Genomic DNA, 24,841 nt, shown 5'->3' on the forward strand with positions numbered 1-24,841 from the left:
ATACTGGATGTTTCTAAAAACAGATACAGCAGCTGGTATTCATTATTGTGACGTCATATTGTAAATGACATAACAATATCTTATATTGAAAAGGTACTGAGTATTAGAAAGAATGATTTTAAGACATTTATTATCAAAAAATTTATATATAAAAAAATAAAACAATTGTACCATTTTGAGTCGGTACAATCCCTACATATATAGACCTTAGAGAACTTCGTCCTCGGTCGATATATACTTTCTCTAAGGTCCATATATAGATAGGGATTGACCTTATTAAAAGGCTTTAATTGTATATTATACTTGATCATGTGATATACTTTGATCCAATCAGATAGTTGGAACAATAAAGAAAAATTATAATAATAACATTTATTACTGAGTCGTTTGATTGAAGACGTTAATAAGTAAATAAGTACTCATTTGATTATAAATGATATTTTAATTCAACCTTTCAAAATACAGGTACGGGTATTTTTACCAGGCTATATAGTACTTTTCGTCGTCGACATTATATATATATACCAACATTCAATAGTACGTATTGCGTCACAGTAGTGTATGATGCATTGGCTTTCGTAGATCAAGTTGTCCGTGATCAAATGTTTTTGTAAACCCCGCCGGGATCTGACATTTTTGCCTAAATGGAAGAACTGAAGGTCTACTTTTCAAAGACTGCACCATTACTGGACTTTATTTCATGTTATGCAGTGTGAATTTGTGTTATATATTCAACAAAGAATGGAGGCGTACAGGGCGAGGACAATCCCCCGCTCTGAAAAGAGACTTTTCTCAATTCCAAAAGTAGTATTTTTTCAAAATTTTATGGTTTATCATTTTTTCACATCAAATTCTGTATTTTATTGTTTAAATAATTTATTAATAATTTATTTTTCACTCATGTTTTGAAGACCTTTGAAAACAAAAAAAAAAATTAAAGAAATAGCTTCACGTATGATTCGAACTCTCTCCATAGCGCAGGTTTGGAACAAGACCAACCGCTTTAACCACTACGCGACGAAGAACATGCATTAATATTGTCTTTCAGTGTGATTTAAATGAACGGGTTTGTTGAAGCGTAATTTTTTTCAGAAAAGTTCGATTTTCATATAGAATGGGTTCAGATTCCATTTTTTGGACAAGTGAAATAGATTTCGCATTTACATTTTCATCATAGTCGTTCACGAAGAATGGAGACTTGACCCATTCATGTTAAAAATTCGTTTTTTATAGCTCTGTTAAACCCATTTTCCACTAAATATGCTTTACTGTCAACTTTGAAATAAATATTATCAAATGATAAGTCGTTCAGTAAAATAAAATAATAGAATGTTTTGAAGATGATATTACTGAGAACATGATTTTAGAAAAATATAACATTTCTGTAAATTTTGAAAATTGAGAAACATTTTGTCTCAGAGCGGGGGATTGAACACGCCTTATACGCCCTCTTTCTTTTTATGAAACAAATAAACGGCAAAATGCATGCTAAAAGATGAAGATACCAAAAGATCCCCTTGTTATTTTCGCGCTTTCTACATGAAGATTGCATACAGATAATTTTTGCCCCGTTTTAAATTCGCCCAATCATAGATTTGTTTAAAAAAAATATACCGTATTTGTTTGAATTTTCCCCGTTTCAAATTCGCCCGAATGAGGGTTTGGCGAAAGAGGCAAAATAAAACGGAGCGAAAATTTACCTGTTTACGGTGTTCATATACGAGATATGACTAACCAATATGTACGGTTATTATTTTTGAGAAGATCTTATTCAGAATGTTTTAAACCAGTACGTGAATTTATAAACGAGTATGTTAGACTTTTATCTTTTGTTGTGGATCACCCGAAACTCGGCGGTCATGATTTGATCAAATTTAAAAGTTTATGGCTTTCATGTGGCTTTCACGTAATTGTACGTTGTCCGCCCGAGTGTTTGTCTTTCCCTAGCTTGAAAGTGGGTGTGGCTCTTCATTTTCATATTCAACAAACTTGGATTTAATTACCTTCGCCCATAGTGCTCGTGGCAAGTTTGATTGAAATTGACAAGAGATATCAATTTGTACAACATGTACAACTAAAGGAAATTTATGACGAATACAATGTCAATGCAGTTTTGATCAGAATATCTCATTTCAGGCGAGCTAAAAAGCGTATGCCTTATAACTGAATCATAAAATTTCAAATTCACGAGCATATATTTATTCATGCCCTCCTTGTCCTTGAAATGATTGATGATATTCGGAACGCTCGATTTTTTAAACTTTTTTTTATTTTATTCATTTATTTGAATTTTGATCGGGTTCGGAATACTATATAAATGCGAATTATACACTTCCGTTTCTCATGTAAACAAAAAATGACAGGCATGATTTCACATAAATTTCTGTATGGATTATTATGGGAGGAACCTGTAGTGGACCTTCATTAAAAGACTTACCAAAGAAAATTCTAATAATCGGAAACAGTGGCGGAGGTACACAACTCTCAGATTCAGGAATTGTTCAACTAGTGCCTCTGAAAATAATCTTTACTAGTTTGTGTTCCTTCCTACTGCCAATGTTTTTAGTTGTTCAAACATTTTTAGTGATAGGTGTGTCTTTAATTTAATTCCCCTATGATACATATGAAATAGAATGCAACTTTCGTATTTATAGTTTTTTGTTCTTGAAGAGATCCCCCCGTTTCTGTATATGTAGATTAAATGTTATTGTTTGCAGCTAACTGTAAAGTTTCACGTTACGTCACGATCTTTTTCGTCAGATGCATCCAGCGTAAACAATTCACGTGATTGTTCAACTCAAATTATCAACATTGACACGGAAATAGTCTGTTCACGAGGAACCAAGCAGGGATAAGAAGAAAGTTCCATGCAGTCGTAAAGCTTGCGGTTAGGAGGCGTGTACAATTTACCTTGAGCGCAGCTGTCAACTAGATCGTGACGTAACATGAAACTTTATAGTTAGCTGCAAACAATAATTCATGTATCTGCGGTTCATTTTTGCTGAATTTCAGGGAAGACCCATTTACTGTACAGCTGGGTTCTTGGTACAAATGACCTTGACACAGTTCCGACCGACAGCTTCAATGTGGAGAGGGTCGCTGTGGAGGGTAAGGTGTACATGGTGTGGGACTTGTGTGGGAGGAAGGATTTTAGACTGAAGCGCCGACAATTCTACCACGGCACAGATGGTAGGCTTTATTTTCAGAAAATCATGGAAAACAGAACATCATTAGTTAATAAATGAATAAATTAATTAAAAAAATTGTTTGTTTGCCTTAGCCAGACCAACTGGCTAAAAATTAACCAATGTAAAACTTTTTTTATAACCCGAAGCTCTCTGAAAGGGTTTTTTTAAGCTTTCCCCTCCCTCAGAAACTTGTCAAGAACTATGTAAACATTTTCAGAACAAATTTTTCCACCTACCTACCGACCCAGTTTACTGGAGTCTGGAGAAGGCAAACCAGCATTATTTGAAAGCTGGTCTTGCCAACTTTTTACTTACCGAAAAAGAGCTATGATTCTAACCAGCTGTTTACAATTCATTACTAGGTGTTGTTTACATTATTGATGCCTTATCTGACATAGAAGATACCATTGATGACTTAGCCAAAGTGACCATGGAGCGAGACTTAAATTCACTTCCATTTCTAGTTCTCATAAATAAAAGAAAGGGTGAGTGAACTTTCATAACCTCACTAAATCAATTTCAAGATGAAAATATTTAGAAGTAAAGCAATGTTAAGTTTTACCAGACTGCTTATAATCAGCTCTCATCTGCTACATGTATTAAATATAATTTATCATTTTTGTTTTCCAAGTTCTTGAGGATATTTGAAAATGAAATGTCAGGCTAGGGCGAATGTAACTTTATTACATTAATGTAACAGAGTTAAAAGTGGCCATGTGTTGTAAATAGTGAAGCCATGCTCCTACTAGCACTAGCTAGTGAGCTAACTCTTTAGCTCAGTAAGGAGAGCTGTGTCTAGCTAATCCATCATAACATGAACATGAATGCAATATTCCCTATGTATTCTGTAAACAATATTTAATCCTTTTTTTAAATTTAGATATAAATAGTGATTTGGTGATTAAAGTTGAAAGTGCACTGAAAAATCACCCTGGCTCATCACAAGTGATGGACGTGAATATAATGGACAAGGAATCTGTTAGTGCAGCACTGATTCAGCTCCACAAAATGCTAACATCAACATCTTCTGTGATACCGTAAACCAACTTTTATTCACATGCGAGAAATATCTGCAAGCTACAGCATGTACTTTAACTCCCAAATTTTTATCACTGTGAATAACTTTTTTTGCATTGTATTTATTAATGTAGTGAATGTTTTGTCTGTCGCAAAAATTCAGCGTCATAGACTAATTTCAAACCGACAAATTGCAAATAAAAGATGACATGATGAACATTTGGTTAACAGTGTGCCATTTAATTGTGATGAAATCAGTATTGGCCAACAAGGATAATCTTAGATTCTTCACATCTAAAAATATCAAATTCAAGTGTGGTTGACTGTTGATGATGTGTATAGTGTAATGTGTCCAAGTTAACAAAGTGGTAAAATGATTGTTTGCTTCACAAATGCATATAAAGTTGACCTGAATCATGACTTAATTGTGTTTATCTTCTAAAAACGATCAAGAAAGAACATGAGTACTGGGTAGAAGTTTTAAGTATATAGTTAACATTTGATAAGTTTCCTCAGTATGTAAGATAAACATGTACTGATGTTGATTGCTATCAAGCATTGAACAATATACATCCATTGCAGTTGTTTATAAAGTTTAGTGAGAATCGAAATATTTTTTTATTTAATTTTGCTACACATTCACTTTGATATTTGTACAAGTGAGATAGCTTTAAGTAATTTCTGATTTGTTTTTTTTTTAATAAAGTTTGATTCAAAATCTTATTTTTATCCTATTTTGTCTGATAAAACATAATCAGTATATTTCATCCAAAAGTTAAAAGTAGTCTTCATCCACTTTGGAAAAAAATGTAACACTGAATTCTTTAAATTCATTTGGAAAGTATCATTTCAGTTGAAAATATGACCACAATACATGTACCAAGGGGAAACTACTTCCATTAAGCTGTGATTTTGGATTTATATTTTATATAACTAAGTTTTCAATTTGGTGAAATGCTTCAGACATTAAAATGAAAGAACATGAATCCACAACTGGATATAGACTTCTTACCAGCTTCTCTTACTTTACAGACATCAATAAATCTGATCAATAATCACACATGACATAACAATTGAAAAACATCCATGTCTTTATTGACATCACTTTCTTAAAATATAAATTTAACCTCACACATTTCTCCTTTTACAAGTAAATCAATTGTTAAGCTCATACATACACTAAAATTGTTGCCTTTTGTCAAATTAAGTTGTATCTAACACACACTGAACTTCACGGTATTTATCTGCGTCCTGAAATTCTCACTGTCAATCCCCCCGAGTTTCCAGGATTTGGGTTCCGAGGCTGACTTGGCTGGCTGGGCATTCTGGGAGGAGCAGGTGCCCCAGACATTGGAATTCTGGGAGTTAACACTGGTGGTTGGGGGTACTGCTGGGGAGCGGGGGGCTGGGCTGGGGGGTTGTAACCCATATTCTGCTGATAACCTCCGGTCTGGGGTGGAGGTGCCTGGGGCTGATTGTTATACTGGTAGGGTGGGGGCTGGTAATTTGGGGGGTAGGACCCTGGGGGGTAGTTCTGGGGATTTGTAATGGGGACACTGTAGGACTGTGCTGGTGCTGTAGTGGCTGGTGCTGGAGGGGGATAGGCACCATGTGGGGGTACTGTGTATGCGTTCCCTGCTCCAGTTGGGGGTGGCTGATTATAGGGGGCAGAGGCTGGTGGGGCATACACTGAGGGCTGGGAGTACTGAGAGGGAGGATACTGGCTAGCTGGGGGTGGAAACTGACCCCCTGGAGCAGGTGGTGGGGCTACAGAACTCTGTGGAGGGGGGTAGTTCTCAGGGACGGGGGCTGATTTTGCTGCCCCTCCTCCCCCACCCATTAGACTCTGTATAGATTTACTCCCTTCCTGAGACATGAAGGATGATGAGTACATATGAGAGGACATGTAGGGGTTATAGGTAGAAAACTCCAGCTTGGAGTTGGGTGGGGCCCCAGAGAGGGGGGGCTGGGGTACACTGGTGGTGGGGGTCTTTGACAAACTGTGTCCACTGTCTGATGACGGCGTGTGTTTGGAGGATGAGGAGGAATGTTTTGTCGGGCGACTGTCTGATGAGGAAGAGTGATGGGAGTCTTGTTTACGTTCCTTTTTTATTGCCTTCTCTGGTGGACCATCCAATGGGAGGCTCTAAATAGAAGTAATAGACACAATCAGTTATTATTGTCTGTCAAAAAGAAGGAATGATTACGCATAAAAGGAAGTACATATATTTCATTTTATTTTGCAAGTATTAAAAATGTTATTGTATTCATAACCATCTAGCACTTGTTTAATGTTTACAGCTTTTTTGATTCATATAAAATTTCTAATGATATGGGTAAATGTGGTGTAACTTACGTTGCTGCTGCGTTTGTTTGGAGGGGGTGGTGGTGGGGTGTCCCTGACCTCACTCTTTTTGACCGGTGTAGTGGGAGGGGAATCCTCACGGAGCTGTGACTGAGGGTTGGAGGAGTACAGATCTAGGACTCCATGGCAGATATCTACAGGGGAAAAACAGGCAGTTAAAGTAACGGACACAAAATAGATAACAGAATCTACATGTAGGACTCCATGACAGATACCTACAGGGGAAAAACAGACAGTTACAGTAACGGACAAAAATAGATAACAGAATCTACATGTAGGACTCCATGACAGATATCTACAGGGGAAAAACAGACAGTTACAGTAATGGACACATAATAGATAACAGAATCTACATGTAGGACTCCATGACAGATACCTACAGGGGAAAAACAGACAGTTACAGTAATGGACACAAAATAGATAACAGAATCTACATGTAGGACTCCATGACAGATACCTACAGGGGAAAAACAGACAGTTACAGTAATGGACACATAATAGATAACAGAATCTACATGTAGGACTCCATGACAGATACCTACAGGGGAAAAACAGACAGTTACAGTAATGGACACAAAATACACAACAGAATCTACATGTAGGACTCCATGACAGATATCTACAGGGGAAAAACAGACAGTTACAGTAACAGACACAAAATAGATAACAGAATCTACATGTAGGACTCAATGACAGATATCTACAGGGGAAAAACAGACAGTTACAGTAACAGACACAAAATAGATAACAGAATCTACATGTAGGACTCCATGGCATATATCTACAGGGGAAAAACAGACAGTCACAGTAATGGACACAAAATAGATAACAGAATCTACATGTAGGACTCCATGACAGATACCTACAGGGGAAAAACAGACAGTTACAGTAATGGACACAAAATAGATAACAGAATCTACATGTAGGACTCCATGACAGATATCTACAGGGGAAAAACAGACAGTTACAGTAATGGACACATAATAGATAACAGAATCTACATGTAGGACTCCATGACAGATATCTACAGGGGAAAAACAGACAGTTACAGTAACAGACACAAAATAGATAACAGAATCTACATGTAGGACTCCATGACAGATACCTACAGGGGAAAAACAGACAGTTACAGTAATGGACACAAAATACATAACAGAATCTACATGTAGGACTCAATTAAGAAATAAGGTATCATTTTTAAACATCTATCGGGATATAAATACGGGTCGGTCACGAGATTAAATTCCATAAAGCCCGAAGGGCTTTATGATGAATTTAATCTCGTACCGACCCGTATTTATAGCCCGATAGATGTTTTAAAATGAAACCTTATTACTTATATTTACATTTGTGACTTATTCATACTTTATATTTGCCTGATTGTGACTTTTAACGTGTGAAATGCGTTATTTTTCAAACCCAACGGCATGTATGTAATCCACTGAACGCGCGTCGACCCTTTATGACGTCACAGAGAAATTACGTCGAACGTTTATCTTTACGCACATTTATGACCTCTTGACCCCGTACCTGTATTTATACAGTTATAGATACGCATTGCTTTCAGTAGTGTTATATAAAGGAAAACATTTGCAAATGTAAATATTGACAGATATCTACAGGGGAAAAACAGACAGTTACAGTAATGGACACAAAATAGATAACAGAATCTACATGTAGGACTCCATGACAGATATCTACAGGGGAAAAACAGACAGTTACAGTAACAGACACAAAATAGATAACAGAATCTACATGTAGGACTCCATGACAGATACCTACAGGGAAAAACAGACAGTTACAGTAATGGACACAAAATACATAACAGAATCTACATGTAGGACTCAATTAAGAAATAAGGTATCATTTTTAAACATCTATCGGGATATAAATACGGGTTGGTCACGAGATTAAATTCCATAAAGCCCGAAGGGCTTTATGATGAATTTAATCTCGTACCGACCCGTATTTATAGCCCGATAGATGTTTTAAAATGAAACCTTATTACTTATATTTACATTTGTGACTTATTCATACTTTATATTTGCCTGATTGTGACTTTTAACGTGTGAAATGCGTTATTTTTCAAACCCAACGGCATGTATGTAATCCACTGAACGCGCGTCGACCCTTTATGACGTCACAGAGAAATTACGTCGAACGTTTATCTTTACGCACATTTATGACCTCTTGACCCCGTACCTGTATTTATACAGTTATAGATACGCATTGCTTTCAGTAGTGTTATATAAAGGAAAACATTTGCAAATGTAAATATTGACAGATATCTACAGGGGAAAAACAGACAGTTACAGTAATGGACACAAAATAGATAACAGAATCTACATGTAGGACTCCATGGCATATATCTACAGGGGAAAAACAGACAGTTACAATAACAGACACAAAATAGATAACAGAATCTACATGTAGGACTCCATGACAGATATCTACAAATACAGTAACAAACACAGAATAGATAACGGAATCTACACGTAGGACTCCATGACAGATATCTACAGGGGAAAAACAGACAGTTACAGTAACAGACACAAAATAGATAACAGAATCTACATGTAGGACTCCATGACAGATATCTACAGGGGAAAAACAGACAGTTACAGTAACAGACACAAAATAGATAACAGAATCTACATGTAGGACTCCATGACAGATATCTACAGGGGAAAAACAGACAGTTACAGTAACAGACACAAAATAGATAACAGAATCTACATGTAGGACTCCATGACAGATATCTACAAATACAGTAACAAACACAGAATAGATATCAAGATGAAGGATTTTATCTCTAACCTTCACACATAACATAGCATTAATCTCTAACTTTGACATATGACACAGCATTACATGTATTCTCTAATGTAGTATTAATCTCTAACATAGTATTAACCTCTAACGTAACATTGATCTCTAACAGTCACACATTACACAACATTACTCTCTAACCTTCCATGAGGTCTACAGTGATGTCCTCCACCAGGAACTCCCACCACTTGGTGCGTGTACCCGGGACTCGCCCGTGCCAGTCCTGGATGTCAAACTTAGTCAGGCGTGTTGCCAGGTACATCAATGAGACGCTGATTATCTCAGCCTCCCACAGCAAACATAGACAGGTACAGAGACTGAAAGTAAATAAACATAGACAGGTACATCCGCGAGACACTGATTATCTCAGCCTCCCACAGCAAACATAGACAGGTACAGAGACTGAAAGTAAATAAACATAGGCAGGTACATCAGCGAGATGCTGATTATCTCAGCCTCCCATAGCAAACATAGACAGGTACAGAGACTGAAAGTAAATAAACATAGACAGGTACATCAGCGAGACGCTGATTATCTCAGCCTCCCACAGCAAACATAGACAGGTACACAAACTGAGCATAAAAGAGACATTCATTGTATTAAACTCTGAAAGCAAATACAAACATATACAGTCAAACTTCATTATCTTGAACTTGAAGGGACCAAGAAAAAACTTAAATAACGGAGCATTTTGAGATAACTTGGGTAAAATTCTTAAGGAATAAGTAGTTTTGACTTAAAATTTACTTTGACATATCCATGGTATTAGAGATATTCATGTTTGAGATATCCAAGCTCAACTGTACAAGCATTGAGCATCAACTTGAGAATGACAATGACGGTAAATTATCTTTGTCTCTTAATCAAATCAAAATACACACCATCCAAACTGTAGGCAGAGTGAAAAATTTTAGATAAAATGTACGCAGTTGATCCTCTGTATCTCGAACATCAATATCTCAAATACTATGGTTATATCAAAGTGAGTTGGATGTCTCATTCACTTTTATTTCAACTTAGCTAAAAGTTCAAGTAATTCACATTAAACCATGGTTTTTTGGGATCGAGTGAGACCACAGTATGGGGTCAAAATTTCCATGTAAAGGAGAAAATGAATAGAGGAAGTATGACATAGGTGATTATTATGGGCCTCTTATTCTATTTTGAACTTCTGTTTATCTCGAAATTTTTGCAATTGAGTTTGAGATAATAAGGTTTGTCTGTATATTTATATAATCTTAAATTAAAGCTTTGGATTCTGTAGCTATATTTACCACAGCTATACTTCCAACTCACACTTCCCTCAGCCATTCTTACCTGTCATTGATAAAGGTCCAGGCCATCTGAACCAATTTTTGAATTTTTTCTTTGTCTCCTGAAAAAATAAAGAAATGACAATCAAACACGAATAAATAATCATAGTTACATTCACAGTATAACAAGTCAATTGAAAGTATGCCAATAATCTTAATCTGAGGCCAAAGTTTGCAGTTTCTTGGCATATACATACGAGTATTAATATTTTTTTTGAAAGCACTGAATAAGCATAGGGCATGATTTCAAGAATTAAGTATCAAAATGTACGATGATGCTTACACATAAAAAGTTTTTTCCTCTTCATTTAAATGCTACAAACATTAATCTTTTTTAACTACTGATAATACCTAACACAGTATAATGACTCAGGTCTCTCTTACCTTTGAGGACTTTGGCGAACTTGAGCAGTATTGAGTAGGGATGCTCGACTTGTCACGGTATAATGATTCCCTTACCTTTGAGGACTTTGGCGAACTTGAGCAGTATTGAGTAGGGATGCTCGACTTGTCACAGTATAATGACTCCCTTACCTTTCAGTACTTTGGCGAACTTGAGCAGTATTGAGTAAGGATGCTCGACTTGGAGGTCAAACTTAATGGTCTGTAGTAAAATTCTCTCCATTGTCATCACTTCCTCCTGAAAAGACATAAGCATGGCTCTCTTTGTGACATCTCAATTATACGTACAAATTCAATCATAATTATCAAATGATTTCATTACTACTGTATAATTTCTACTTCCCTAAGTTGTATAGTACAAGTAAATTCATTCTTAATTGTGTTATCTATTATAAATTCAAAAGGTTTCCTGGCCATAATCTTAAAAATTTCAATAATAAAGGGTAAAAAAAGACATTTTTTTTTTTTGTAAAAACAAAATCCTGTTTTTAGAGAATGTAAGAGAGTGGAACTGAATGTTTTCGCCAGCTTTGTACTGGATCCTCCATATTCTTCATGTTCTATTAAAGACATACGAGGATTTTGAATGTGTCTACTTACTTTTGGATCCTCCCCAAACACAGTGAAGAGTTGTGGTGACAGCAGAGACTGACAGACTTTGATGATGTCTTTACATTTCTTAGGGGTCTCCTCCACCTTACCAGCGAGAAATAGACAGCAAGCAGCCGTGATCTGTTCAGAAAATAAAAGTCAACTCAGTGCTAATCCTACCACTAAACTAGATATCAATCACTGTTTTCAAATAAAGATGTACAAAATTTAATTTTATTCAAATCCAAGTTATAAAATACATTAATAGAATTAAAATTTTCTATGTGATTTTGGAACAACAGAACAAAAATTTCATTGAAACTTTCTTCAAAGAAGAAGGTATGGTTTCAGCTTTATTGCGCCCTAAAAATGTAATGACATCAAAAAATTTTGAAACTGGCTTAAATATTAGTTAAATAAATGACTCTTATAAATCAGGAAAGAATGTGGTATGAAGGTTTATCATTCTACAAATATGACGTCATTAATGTGAAGCATTTCTTTATTTTCAACAGAAAAAGCCTCAAAATGGCACATTTCAAGGGTGATTTTCCTCTAGAAAACAGTGTCCACAGTCATCGCCCACTTTAATTTTTTGATATTTTGTGCAAAATTTAATAACAAATCACATATCTCAAGATCTTTATGGGCGATGCCTGTGGACAATGTTATCTGAAAGAAAATTCCATTGAAAATTGGTGTCTTCTACAACTTTTTAAGAAAATACGGGAAAATGCACATGTTTATGACGTCATAATTAACATTTAAAAACACATGTGAGAAAAATGACTTGTATGATTTTTCTGCATTGAATTTCAATTATTTAAAAAGCATGAGTTTTCAACTTTTACACCAGTTTGATTTTTTAGAAAATCACAGGGCAAAATCTGTATGGAAACCATACCTTCTTCTTTGCTCTGACATCAAGTATAACTCAATTAAATTTACTGTGTGTAATCTAATTCTAATAAAGTTTATTTGTCATTGTAGTTAAGATCAAAGAATACAAGCATTGTGATTTGTGAATAAACAAATTGATTTTAAAATTCAAGTCATCCATTTGAATGGCAATAAAGATGTAATGAGGCAAACTTACGTAGCGATGAAACTCCTTGAATGAGTGGAACATGTAAAACCGATGGAAATACACAACACCGGTGGCACATGTATCATATCTCCTGGTGGATGTTAAGGAGCTCAAATCAAGACTAATATGAAATTTAAATAAAGTCAAACCTCTTTATCTCTAACAAGATGAGGAAAAAAACTTTGCGATATCTGAGGAATCGAGATATTGAAGGTAAAATGCTTAAAGAATAAGTGATTGAGACTTCCAAATCACTTTTACATATCCATGATATTAGAGATATGGGTGTTTGAGATACCGAAGTTCAACTGTATTACATCAAAGTATATATTTAAATTGATACATCCATGTGAACCGTAAATTTAACCACAATATCTGTTCTACGAGGGCCGTTCAAAAATTACGTAGAATGTGCTATTATTTTCTCTTACTGACGTCATATAGTTATGAAATTTCACAGAAATATGTATCTTAAAGATTCCAATAAATTTTGGACAAAATTTCTGTATCTTAAAAAAATTCTTCGAAAAGTATCGGTATGTTGATATCGCTGATGGAGAGGTACGGAGCACGACAAAAAAATTGAAGCAAAAGCATGCAGAATCCAAAATTTAACTCATTAATTTTTTATAATTCGCGATATTTTTCGATAATTTTCTCAAATGTACCTTTAAATTGTTCTATTATTATGTATTTAGATTTCTGACGTGATATTTGAAGTACTAATAGAAATATAGTGATTTTTCTCTGATGCAATTCCAGTGAAAACAACTGTGAAAATGGCGTCTCCTGAATTGACGGCGCACCACACTTTTGTTAAATTATGTGTAATGCTCAAGATATCACCAACATAGATCCAAAATATGCATAATAAAACATGTAGTAAACTAGGGTATACGTGACATCCGTCCAAAATTGCAAATTGAAATTTTAGACCGTTAGCAGGTTAGACCTCTGTAAAAAGGCTATACGGGAGGAGGGAAGAAGATTATTGACGAAAACTTTATCCGGACTGTAAAGAATGTGATTGAGAGTCACCAATATTACACTATATCTCATAAATACCTGCAGTTTATGTTTTTTTAAATAAAACATAGGTAATCAGAGATTACAGAGCTCACCTCAACGAATGTTGTCTTTAAGTAAGGCAAAGTCACACAATTAACCAACAAGAAGTGTACATTCCAAAAATGAAAATATTTAAGCAATTTTAATCTGATTTTGAAATAGACCTACATAAAAAATTTAAACTAGTTCTTCATGAAAATGTAATTAAAATCCAGCATCTGAAGAAAATTTAAGAGTTTTCATCTCTTGATGCAACATTTGTGCAAGTTTGGTTTATACAATGTTATATAAGCCTTATAGTTTTTTGGTAATAGACCTGCAACCATATCTTTTACCTGGTCTATTATCTGAAAATGTATGTCGAATTCATCATCCGAAGCAAGTCCATTAGTGTGCATCCTAAGATGTATCATCCATGCAAGTTTGCTCATTATAGGGCTCATAGTTAATTGGAAATGAAACATGCATCAAAAACTAACATTTTCACTCATCAACAAAAAGTAGGTCAGATTCAGCATCCGAAGCAAGCCCGATAGTATGCATCCTTATATGTATCATCCATGCAAGTTTGGTCATTAAAGAACTCATAGTTACTTGGAAATGAATCATGCACCAAAAACTTTAACCTATTCACTCAGCTGGAAAATGTAGGTCAGATACAGCATCCGAAGCAAGCCTGGTAGTATACATCCTTATATGTATAATCCATGCAAGTTTGGTCAACATAGGGTTTATAGTTACTTGGAAATGAAACCTGCACCAAAAACTTTAACCTGTTCACTCAACCAGAAAATGTAGGTCAGATTCACCGAAGCAAGCCCTGTAGTGTGCATCCTTAGATGTATCATCCATGCAAGTTTGGTCAACATAGGGCTTATAGTTACTTGGAAATGAAACCTGCACCAAAAACTTTAACTTGTTCACTCAACCGGAAAATGTAGGTCAGATTCAGCATCCGGAGCAAGCCCGGTAGTATGCATCCTTAGATATATCATCCATGCAAGTTTGGTCAACAAAGGGCTTATAGTTACTTGGAAATGAAACCTGCACCAAAAACTTTAACCTGTTCACTCAACCAGAAAATGTAGGTCAGATTCAGCATCTGAAGCAAGCCCTGTAGTGTGCATCCGTAGATGTATCATCCATGCAAGTTTGGTCAACATAGGGCTTATAGTTACTTGGAAATGAAACCTGCACCAAAAACTTTAACCTGTTCACTCAACCGTAAAATGTAGGTCAGATTCAGCATCCAAGCAAGCCTGGTAGTATGCATCCTTAGATGTATCATCCATGCAAGTTTGGTCAACATAGGGCTTATAGTTACTTGGAAATGAAACCTTCACCAAAAACTGCACCAAAAATGTTAACCTGCTCCAAAAACATTAACCTGGTCATTCCTTTGCTGAAATTGCAGCATCTGAGACTTTGACTGGTACAGTGAAACACACTAGAACCATCTTCCATGCATGTCTAATCAATATAGGACATAGAAGTACTTAAAAAGAAAACTGCTCCAAAAAACTTAACCTTAACCTGGGACGCCGACGCCGACACCGACACCGACGCCGACGCCGAGGGTATTACATAAGCTCCCCCAACTTCGTTGAGGTGAGCTAAAAAAGAATATTCTTTACTTGTTTTATAGATTTTAAGCTTGACAAGAAATGGTGTTTGGAATACTTTGGATGTTGAGTAGATACGGTAGCTCAAACTGTACAGGTACTCTTGGGAAAATGTTGAGAAAATGAAAGCTCAATCGCATTTTTTATAATGCCTGTGACGTCGAAGATATTGCTGCTCCATGACTTAATGATATGTCCTGAAAAATTACTCAAAATTGATACCTATTTACAACATTTTGAAATGAAATTTGAAGACCATATAAGTAAAGATTGTTTAATATTATGTGTGACATTTTGCCCGATTATGTTGTCGAATATTTTTTCTGTGCAACAAGTCCGCGTAATTTTTGAATGGCCCTCGTATTTCTGCTCAAATTGAAAACATAATGACATTACATATTTACATATGCAAGCATCTTTGAACATGTCATCTGTAAATTTTCAAATTTGTCTAAAATAAGCCGTCCGTAGACTGGGCCTCTCTGGGTCCACACATCAATATAAATAAATAGCAGCCTTTAACATTTGTTGAACATTAATATGATTAAGGATACAGTCCCATTTTTGTCCCGGCGTCGATGATAAATCTGGCTCCCTCTCTCCGGTAGCGAGCCTCCGTCGCGTAATCCAGCCCATCCTGTATAGAGGGGGTGTTTTTGAGTTCTTTTTTCTCAAAGTACCAACAAGGCATCTGGAAAAAAACTCAAGTGTTGTAATAATGAAACCTTCAAAAATTTCTCATCTTCAAATAAGTTGTAAACTAATTCATTTTAAACTACTTCAATAGAAAGTTTTGCTTTAAACTTTGTTTTTAAACATGTCATTACATGTGTAAACATGATAAATAAAGTTTAATACCATGATATTAAACCTCATTCTCTAAAACATTCACTAAACAAATGAGATGTTGAAGATGTAAGATCTTTTAAAAAAAATTACAGATAGTTCTGATGCAAATTAATTCCTTGATTAATCTAAATGATCAAGACACTAACCCTAATGTCTTGGATGTAGGAACCAAACCCCTGCACAGATACTACACAAACCCTTTGCAAGTCAAATAGTGTGTGAGGAAAAATCCTCATCGATTGGTGTGAGACTATTACCCTAATCAGTCCAATACATGTGCAAGGACTTACCCTAATCTCTTAGGTGGTTGCAACACTTTTTAGCCCAGAGTGTCAATTGACTCGAGTGACATTATATTAGTCTTACATCATAGCGCATCAAACATGCAGATCTTAAGGATCTGGGGAGCAGGGAAGTGTACCCTGTTACCTAAAAATCATATATTTTAACAAATTGACAGAAGAGAAAAATGTAGTAGACCAGAATAAGATTCAAACCCAACCCCCTTAATCTGAAGTTAGTCTACTGAGCTTTTGGCCAATGGAGATTGAACCCATCTGACCACCACATATTACCTCCTCCACATGTTAAAGGTCTTCAGACCAACCCAAGCTCATCCCTGTCAGGTCTTTTTACTGTCACTTCCAGGGCATGACACAATACCAAATATAACAGGAAAGGAGAAAAATTTAGCGGGATAGACTTGGATTCGGACCCAGGCGGCCAGGCTCCCTGAAACTCCAGTCAAGTATTCTACCAAACAACCTACCCAGGTCGATTATCTTCTGCCCAAACCATTACACAAATAAACCTTTATTGGATGATTATTATATATCTCGTAGATTACATTTCTGGATATTTGGAATGACGCTATTGGCAAACTTCAACATAGGCATCAAATATGAATGGAAAACAAATTTCAGCCGTGGTTTAAATCTTAAAACATGAATAAGGGGTGAATCGATTTACCAAAATGGAAACAAATGGACCCAAAGAAAGGCCACCATCACCATGATCACCCAATAATTATGCCGATTATGATTTATACTACATGTATCAAAAATGATTTAAATCTCAAAATACAAAATTAGAAATATTCCATTTGGTTTCTATTTGATTTCCATTTGGGTAAATCGACATGTCTTGAATAATTCAATAAGTATTACTTTGTAAAAAAAAAAATTAGGAAAAACAACCTGAAAGTGTATTTTGCTGATATAATGATCATACAGGCTTTTTTAAAGGGAAATTTGGTGAATGCCAGTGTACTAGATAGTATACATGTTCTATCGTTAAAATGATAAAGGTCCTATGGTCCCAATTTAACAATAGAATTTGTTCTGTGTATTCGTAATGTAGCAAAAGAAATACAGGCAATAACTCGTACTCAGTGCATTTACTATGAACAAGCCAGAGAGTTCCGAATGCAAACATGGCGTGTAAATTTGAAGCAAGGAAAACTCTTAGAAAATCAGCTGAATTTTTGTCTTTATTTGGATTATTATTTTTGGTTTAAAAGCATAAGCAACCTCAAAAAAGTTTGTTATAATTAATTTTGAAGTTATTTCATGTGAAAATCTTCTTGTATTCTTCAAAATCGTTTCAGAGCGATTCTGCAATTTTTTTTTGCAATATTCCAAGTATATCACTGTATATGGGTGGTATTCTAACTGTGGTGAGGGCTTGTCATGAGAGACAGTTAGATTATTCTGACTACCAGTGAAAAGTTTCAATAGTGCTCAGAGTCTCTCTAAAAACAGACTTGCCAAGCGGTAGACAGAATTCACGGTTACACAGGGCATTTCGCTGTTTCGGTGATTAGTGTTATCCCGTCAGAATATGATTGGATGACTAATTTTTTTCAGTATCTCGTGTTTTTTTTTTAATTACAAACTATCAATAAACAGTATGTTTGTATGTAAGTGAAATTTGAGAAAGATACTTTACCCTCAGATCCTCTGAAAAAGCCAAGTGTCGATTTATTTCTAACTCCAACTTCCAAGACCACTACGAACGTTCTAATGCGGATGCGACGCAAATGACGGTTGTCGTAAAAATTTTCTGAGCCTTTTAACTTTATTCCGAATCAATGACGTATTTCAAATAAAGAAAAGAATGTAATTAAATTTTCTTACATATATATAATTTCCAATACTTGTGAAAACAAACAAAACATTTATGATTAATGTCGTAAACTTAACGGAGTTGAACGATTTGCGGTACCTTGAAAAATATCACACCGTCACTGACCGTGCACCGGTTACAGAGAAGTGTAGGAGTATAATAATTGGGTTCTACTGACTCTTTTTTCTTTAAGACGAGGTAGATATATATTGACTTTCTAACGATTTTTCCATTGCAATCATTTTTTAAATGTTTTTATGTAACACTATGCAGTTTCCCTATATGGAAGTGTCAAAACTGATGAGTGATGGAATGGATGTAAACTGATACATGCATCATTCAGTCTCCCGTTGTTCAATGTTCAAGATTGGCAAATAATGAAAAAAATAAGTGCTGTTTTTTAAGGTCTTACAAAAACTTTTTTAGGATATCTTGGTAACATTTGACATGTTTGACAGTTTTTGTGTTATTTTGATTGCTATGATGTAATGTTTTGATTACTGTTTTGTACCATATTATATATACCAGTCAGAGGGGATACTGAAATCCTTCATTCTGAAAATTGATGGATAATCATCATGTTACCTGCATATTTTGTCATAGTTGCAATAATGTAGCCGTTTCCAATTTTTTAAATTTGATTTTATCTGGAGATGAGTGCTACAATTCCACAGCATCTCCCGTTTTCTCGATCTGCAATGGTGCAAATATTTTTTTTTAAATACAGGCAACTGCAGGCAAAATGTTTTTTTTTTATTTTTTACATTACACTTACTTCTAACAAAACAAAATTTTTATTCACTGTCAACAACTAGCCTGTTATTTCACTGTTAAACTTGAAAACCATGTAAAATAAATCTGTGTTTTTACCTTTTACTCTATTCAGCAGTCATGACAGTTCACACATGAAGTACTGTACTAGATAGAATGTTCTATCGTTAAAAATGATAAATGTCCTACGGTCCCTGTTTAATGAAAGAATTCGTTCTGTGTATTCACAATGTAGCAAAATAAACATGGGCGATAACTCATACTCAGTGCATTTACTATGAACAATCCAGAATTCTGAATGCAAACATGGTGTGTAAATTTGAAGCGAGAAAAGCGTTGAGAAAATTAATTGAATTTTTGTCATTACTTGGATTACCAGGTATATTTTATTTTCAAAGGCATAGAGATTTTTTGCTACATTGTGAGTATATAGGTGATATTCTAACATTCACAAGTCGTTCTATAAATAGCATTGGTGCTCCGACATAAAAAATGATTCATTAGTTAAACTCATAATATTTAAGACTTTTTTTGCATTAAAGTGCTGAAAATAAACATGTCTAATTAACAATATCAATGTTTATTTACTTTAAGAACTATGGGGAGGAACTTTGTTCAAACACATGTGCTTTTAATACACGGTGACCTTGACCTATGTTCAAAAGCGGGAAAATTCAAACTCCAAATGAACGTAAATAAGTTGTCACAATATTTACATGTAAGCATTAGTGATACATATTAACGAGTACCCTTTTTGTTTCAAGACAACTGCAAAAGTAGGGACATAAAAAAAAAATAATAAAAAGTTGGAGATCTCTAGGGGGCCTATTTGTAGAAAGCAAAAATAACAGTACACAATACACAAAACGGTAAAAAGACAGTGACTTTATAGAAAATTTTAATAGAGCAAATATTTTTTCATGAGTTCTATTTTTATTTTTTAAAAAAATCAATTTTTGAATATTTTTTAAGTAAAATTAACAATTTGTTCAAAATGTATTTATCATTTAATTCAATAATGAATTTGTATTTTTTCATTTGAATATACATTTAATTACATGTACAATTAACTTAATCGATGCACGCCGCACGCCATCAATTCAGCAAAATTCCCCCCATTCATCAAAAATTTTCTGGGGAAAACACTGCTAAGTTAGTATAAAGACAAAATATCATTTTATTTCTTCTTCACTATTTTGTGTAAATAAAATGACAAATAACTCTTGCACATATATATTTGAGTGGGAATTTCATACTGTCATTATAACAATTTCGTAGTTCAACATGTTCAATGTATTTGAGAAATCAAGTTTGTTTACAATGTTTTCTGGCTTTTTTGGGGTTGATGGATCTATAATTTTTTAAAGATATTCTAGATACACTCTAAATTTCGTCATTTTCTGCAAAATCATGAGGAATGTATTGTTATAAAAAATGATTTTTATTATCAATTACTAGTTATCATGGTTATTGTCTATTTTCAGAATGGTGGATTTCAGTCTAACCCCTGACTGTATATATAAGAATTTTTCTTAATTTTTTTTCAGAGGATCATCATGGGTAAAAAGAATAAAAGACAGAAGGAGAGTGGGAAGAGGTCTGCTACCCCTACTGAGGGAAAGGAATTATCAAAACAGCAGAAGAAACAGTTGATGGAACTCGTGACACAGTTATTACAAAGTAAATACAGAGTTAAAATCTGACAGTTATTACAAAGTAAATACAGAGTTAAAATCTGCCAGCGAAAAATCTACCATTATCACAGGCACCTGACATTACTTATTTTTCTTCAAAAAGCAAAACATGGACTTTGCCATTATAACCATATGGGGGGCAGGACGTATCATTTAGTGAGCTCATTGCTAATAATACCTGTAGTCTGTAGTATGATGTTTGATATTTTGTTTTACAGCCTGTATGGTTATGCCTGATGGTCCTAAGGAGTATGAATATTATGTCGAGTTACATAGCATTGTGGAAAAGATTCGTGCAGTCCAAGAAGGTATGTTGTTTAAATAATATTTACTGTGTACAGAGCAATTTTAGCCCCCGTTTTATTTTCACCCCTTTCACCCTATCCATTTAAAATGGTGCAAATTTAAAGAAAACTTTATAATTTCTTAAATTAAACTTTGACTGGGCGAATTCAAAACTGGACAAAATTGTTTGCTAGTGTGAAAGGGCGAAAATAACACAGGTTGAAAATAACCCTATACAGTATTCAGAAAAATGTAATTGGATTGAGCCACAGGCAATGCCTAAAAATACCCAATACACACAAAAAAACTGAATATATCTAAGATAGAATATTTACATATGCATTATTCTTTCTTAGATGGACGTATTGAAGAGAAAATATGTTCAATTCTGTGTGAATGTTATTTGGGGGTCAGAGGTCATAGCGCAACTGAATCGCTCGGCGAGGTGACATCTTGTTTACATATATTTCTGTCTGTTTTCGGAACTACCAAGTTTAAAATGAAAAGGGTAAAATAACTGACACATATAGATATTTTCATTCAACAGATGTTCAATAGATCTTCCTTTGATGACAAGATTGTTTAAAATACTATAATAATCACTGATAATTACAACCTAAAATTGGACTTACCTTTTTAACCCGAAATTCCTTTGAAGTTATGTTAACTAAAACAGGGGATATCACAGCTTTTGACTTCAAATATATTAAAAACTCATAAAATAGTAAGATTATTCTCAGTGGGTATCATTGTTCTTACATTATAAACACAGAACTGGACTGCTGAACATCATTGTAAATATTCAAATGTTGGAGCAAAATGAACTTTAAAACCAAACAACTTCTAGGCCCCCTAGGTCATTTCGTGTCACAACATAGCAGTACAGCGGCCCGTTCATGTAATAAATACAGTTTTATTTGGAATTCGTCTCGAATGTAAATATACATGTAATAAACAAGGACCAACCTAGGGGGCGACTGAGGCGAAATAGTCGCTTTTGAGCTCCAAACTTCGCTGTAATTTATCATGAAAGTGAAGTTTAAGTCGCCTTAACATTTGCAATTCCTTTATTGAAAATCATAAAAAAATCTATTGCCTTAACATTTGCAATTCCTTTATTGAAAATCATAAAAAATTCTATTAATCTATTAAGAAACGTGGTAGAATCGCCAGTATTGTATAAATCTGGTTTTATTACTGAGGAAATAGGCGAAACAGCAGGACACTTGCATCAGTTTGGCTACTAGGTCATCGAATACTCTGTCGGAACTCCTCTAGATTTTACGCTTCCGTGTACATGTAAAAGTCCATTGTTACTAGTTATACACAACAAGATGCAAAACAGCTGGACAGCTATTGATGTCTTGCCAAAGATGTTGGAGATGATTTTAGATCTTTTTATTGTCAAATAATTCATTCATGCTGTGAATACAGACATATTTTTACTGTTATATTGTGGAGTTATTAACTGTCTAAGAAATTACACGTCTAATACACACAGTCAAGTAGTTCAATAGGCATGCAGTACTACATGCAGTAGTGCATAAAAACTTTTTTAGAAAAAGAATTCAAAATGAATTTAGAAGTGAAAATAAAATTTAAAAAAATAATGACTATGCAAAGAGCCTGAAAATCTAAAATAACAAGAGAGAATAATTTAAAGTTAATTGTGCATACTATGCAAGAAATGAAAAAAAAAATTATGAACAATTTTATCAATAAGAAACTTATATAATATAATGATATTGTTTAATTTTTGGAGTCCAATAATTTTATACCTTGTAATTGGAAAAATATAAAAACAAATTTTTAAAGAATTTTTTCTCTTTTTAATTATTTTTAATATGATGTTAATACAGAAAAATTATTGAAATGTATTCATTAATAAGTTATAAACAATGAAATAATTTTATTTTTAAAAAGTTTAATAATGATTAATGTGCGCGACGCGCGCCAAGAAGTCTCCCTAAATTTCAAAACTTCTCCCTAAATTTCTCTGAGGGAGAAGTGAAGTCTCCCTAAATTTTTGGTCTAGGTTGGTCCCTGAATAAACAACAATGTTGAAAAGTTCTCTGGGAAATGAACTTTTAGTTCAGTTGGTACATGATCAAATCTACTGAGAAGCCCTTTGGGCTTCACAGGATTTGATCACATGACCAGCCAAAACTTCATTTCCCAGAGAACTTTTTAACATTGTTGTTTATTTCTTAATTATAATGAGAAAATGAAATACAGGCAAATACATAAAGTGTTTATAAAAATGCTAAAAAGTCTGGGCTCGACATTAACTTTTTTCCCTACTTGTCCATTCGGACAAGTGGCCAAGATATTTACTTGTCCGAACTTCAACTTTACTTGTCCGAAAATTTTTCAATGAATATCTTATAAATTCTGTCAACATGAAAACAATTATAAATTTAAAAAAAACGTGCCTGATTCATTAGTGTTGTTATTGATGAATAAGACATACACATATAAAACAAAATTTTATCTAGATTTCCTGTCCTGACAACAACATAAATTTCGCAAGTAAATCTGTAATAACAATCAAATGTATTCCAAACCCGCAAACGTTGTAAGATCCATGCCATGCAATAGTATCGATCTCGATCAACAGTGAACTTACACATAGCAATTGAAATGGGGATCGAAATTGGGGTTTAGGTACTGGTTCCGTTTTTATTCGATAAACTTTTCAATAGTTGTTGTTTTATATTTGAAGACTTCTTTACATAAAAAATCACTTGTCCAATCGGACAAGTGCCCAGCAATATTCTCTTGTCCGTAATTTTTTTTCATTGGTACCGGACAAGCGGACAAGCGTTAATGTCGAGCCCTGAAAGTGTAATAAGTTTTTGTCCTCTTAAACTGACTGTTTACTTCCATAATCAAATTTCCTGAGAAAGGTTTTTCAATGCAAGTATTTTTCCTACATGTGAACTTCTTTATTTTCAGTCTTGTCATTTGTTTATGCTCACACTCAGTTGTTCTGTTTCAAATCTTTGTTGTAATTATTTAACTTATTTATGTACAGAAATAAGATGTATCTACAATTACATCAAATAAAACATTATTGATTTGTTGACAAAAACAGCTTTCATTGCAGGTATTTAATTTTCATCACTTGTCTGTTCCACCGTTGAGCAACAAACAGATTGTCATTTGTATCTATACACAGTCCCCAGGGTTTACTCACTCCACAGTGTATGTAACGGAGGAACTGTCCATCCTGGTCTATGATGTGGACACAGTCATTGTTATCATCAGCTGTAAGGATGTGACTCTGATTGTCTGTGGTGATTCCTAGTGGATCGAATGATTTGTTCTTTGGAGCAGGAGTATGTCCAATGTACCTGAATCTCAGTTTTCCAGCCTGATGGACCACCACTACTGCTTTAGCTTTACTGTCAGACACACAGATATCCAGGTTCCTGTTTTCAGTTATGTAGTGTGTGTTATAATGACCAGATAAATAGAGAGGTTTACCTTTATCATCAAACTGAATGGTTTGTTTCTCTGTGGAGCCTGTTAGAGTAACGGACAACTTTTGTTTGTAATTTTCACTGTACATGATAACCAGGAGGTCACCAGAGGAGGTACTATAGACACCGCGAGGTTTCCAGTTCTGTAGTCTGA

The 24,841-nt window shown here is 34.5% G+C and overlaps 3 protein-coding genes across 4 annotated transcripts in view; 2 read left to right on the forward strand and 1 right to left on the reverse strand.

Annotated features, from left to right (window-relative positions):
- Nucleotides 1-2,333: 2,333 nt before the first annotated feature.
- On the forward strand, nt 2,334-4,855 carry LOC134262328 (uncharacterized). Its single transcript, XM_062744706.1, has 4 exons — nt 2,334-2,473; nt 3,013-3,189; nt 3,551-3,673; nt 4,069-4,855. The coding sequence occupies exons 1-4, from the start codon at nt 2,398-2,400 to the stop codon at nt 4,227-4,229; spliced, it is 537 nt and encodes a 178-aa protein (XP_062600690.1). The 5' UTR covers nt 2,334-2,397; the 3' UTR covers nt 4,230-4,855.
- A 428-nt stretch (nt 4,856-5,283) lies between these two features.
- Nucleotides 5,284-18,437, reverse strand: LOC134262341 (cyclin-K-like). 2 transcript variants are annotated; one of them, XM_062744719.1, is made up of 10 exons: nt 18,279-18,437; nt 16,037-16,173; nt 12,802-12,883; nt 11,715-11,846; nt 11,247-11,352; nt 10,717-10,774; nt 9,541-9,716; nt 9,066-9,086; nt 6,562-6,683; nt 5,284-6,351 (listed from the first exon to the last, which is right to left on the reverse strand). In XM_062744719.1, the coding sequence occupies exons 2-10, from the start codon at nt 16,171-16,173 to the stop codon at nt 5,446-5,448; spliced, it is 1,740 nt and encodes a 579-aa protein (XP_062600703.1). In that variant the 5' UTR covers nt 18,279-18,437; the 3' UTR covers nt 5,284-5,445. The 2 variants fall into 2 exon arrangements, with proteins under 2 accessions (XP_062600703.1, XP_062600702.1); XM_062744718.1 differs by lacking the exon at nt 9,066-9,086 and having other exon boundaries at nt 6,562-6,704.
- Nucleotides 18,438-18,573: 136 nt separating this feature from the next.
- LOC134262342 (actin-histidine N-methyltransferase-like) overlaps nt 18,574-24,841 on the forward strand; it is a 21,330-nt gene continuing 15,062 nt past the window's right edge. The window contains exons 1-3 of the mRNA XM_062744720.1: nt 18,574-18,653; nt 20,774-20,906; nt 21,139-21,228. Coding sequence (XP_062600704.1) covers nt 20,783-20,906; nt 21,139-21,228 — 214 coding nt within the window. The 5' untranslated portion in view covers nt 18,574-18,653; nt 20,774-20,782. The remainder of the gene's footprint in view (nt 18,654-20,773; nt 20,907-21,138; nt 21,229-24,841) is intronic.

This window comes from Saccostrea cucullata, unplaced genomic scaffold, assembly GCF_032062105.1.
Source record: "Saccostrea cucullata isolate Sc308-1 unplaced genomic scaffold, CSIRO_AGI_Scuc_v1 ctg2241, whole genome shotgun sequence".
NCBI lineage: Eukaryota > Metazoa > Mollusca > Bivalvia > Ostreida > Ostreidae > Saccostrea > Saccostrea cuccullata.

Excerpts from the sequence above, each read along its gene's own strand:
- LOC134262341 (XM_062744718.1), bottom strand. The coding sequence starts at position 16,173 with ATGCCTTGTTGGTACTTTGAGAAAAAAGAACTCAAAAACACCCCCTCT. Across the intron at positions 10,775-11,246 it reads GTTCGCCAAAGTACTGAAAG|GAGACAAAGAAAAAATTCAA; the intron begins GTAAGGGAGTCA and ends TTATTTTTTCAG. Across the intron at positions 9,717-10,716 it reads TGGACCTTTATCAATGACAG|TCTCTGTACCTGTCTATGTT; the intron begins GTAAGAATGGCT and ends ATTTACTTTCAG.
- LOC134262328 (XM_062744706.1), top strand. The coding sequence starts at position 2,398 with ATGGGAGGAACCTGTAGTGGACCTTCATTAAAAGACTTACCAAAGAAA. Across the intron at positions 3,190-3,550 it reads ATTCTACCACGGCACAGATG|GTGTTGTTTACATTATTGAT; the intron begins GTAGGCTTTATT and ends ATTCATTACTAG. Across the intron at positions 3,674-4,068 it reads TCTCATAAATAAAAGAAAGG|ATATAAATAGTGATTTGGTG; the intron begins GTGAGTGAACTT and ends TTTTAAATTTAG.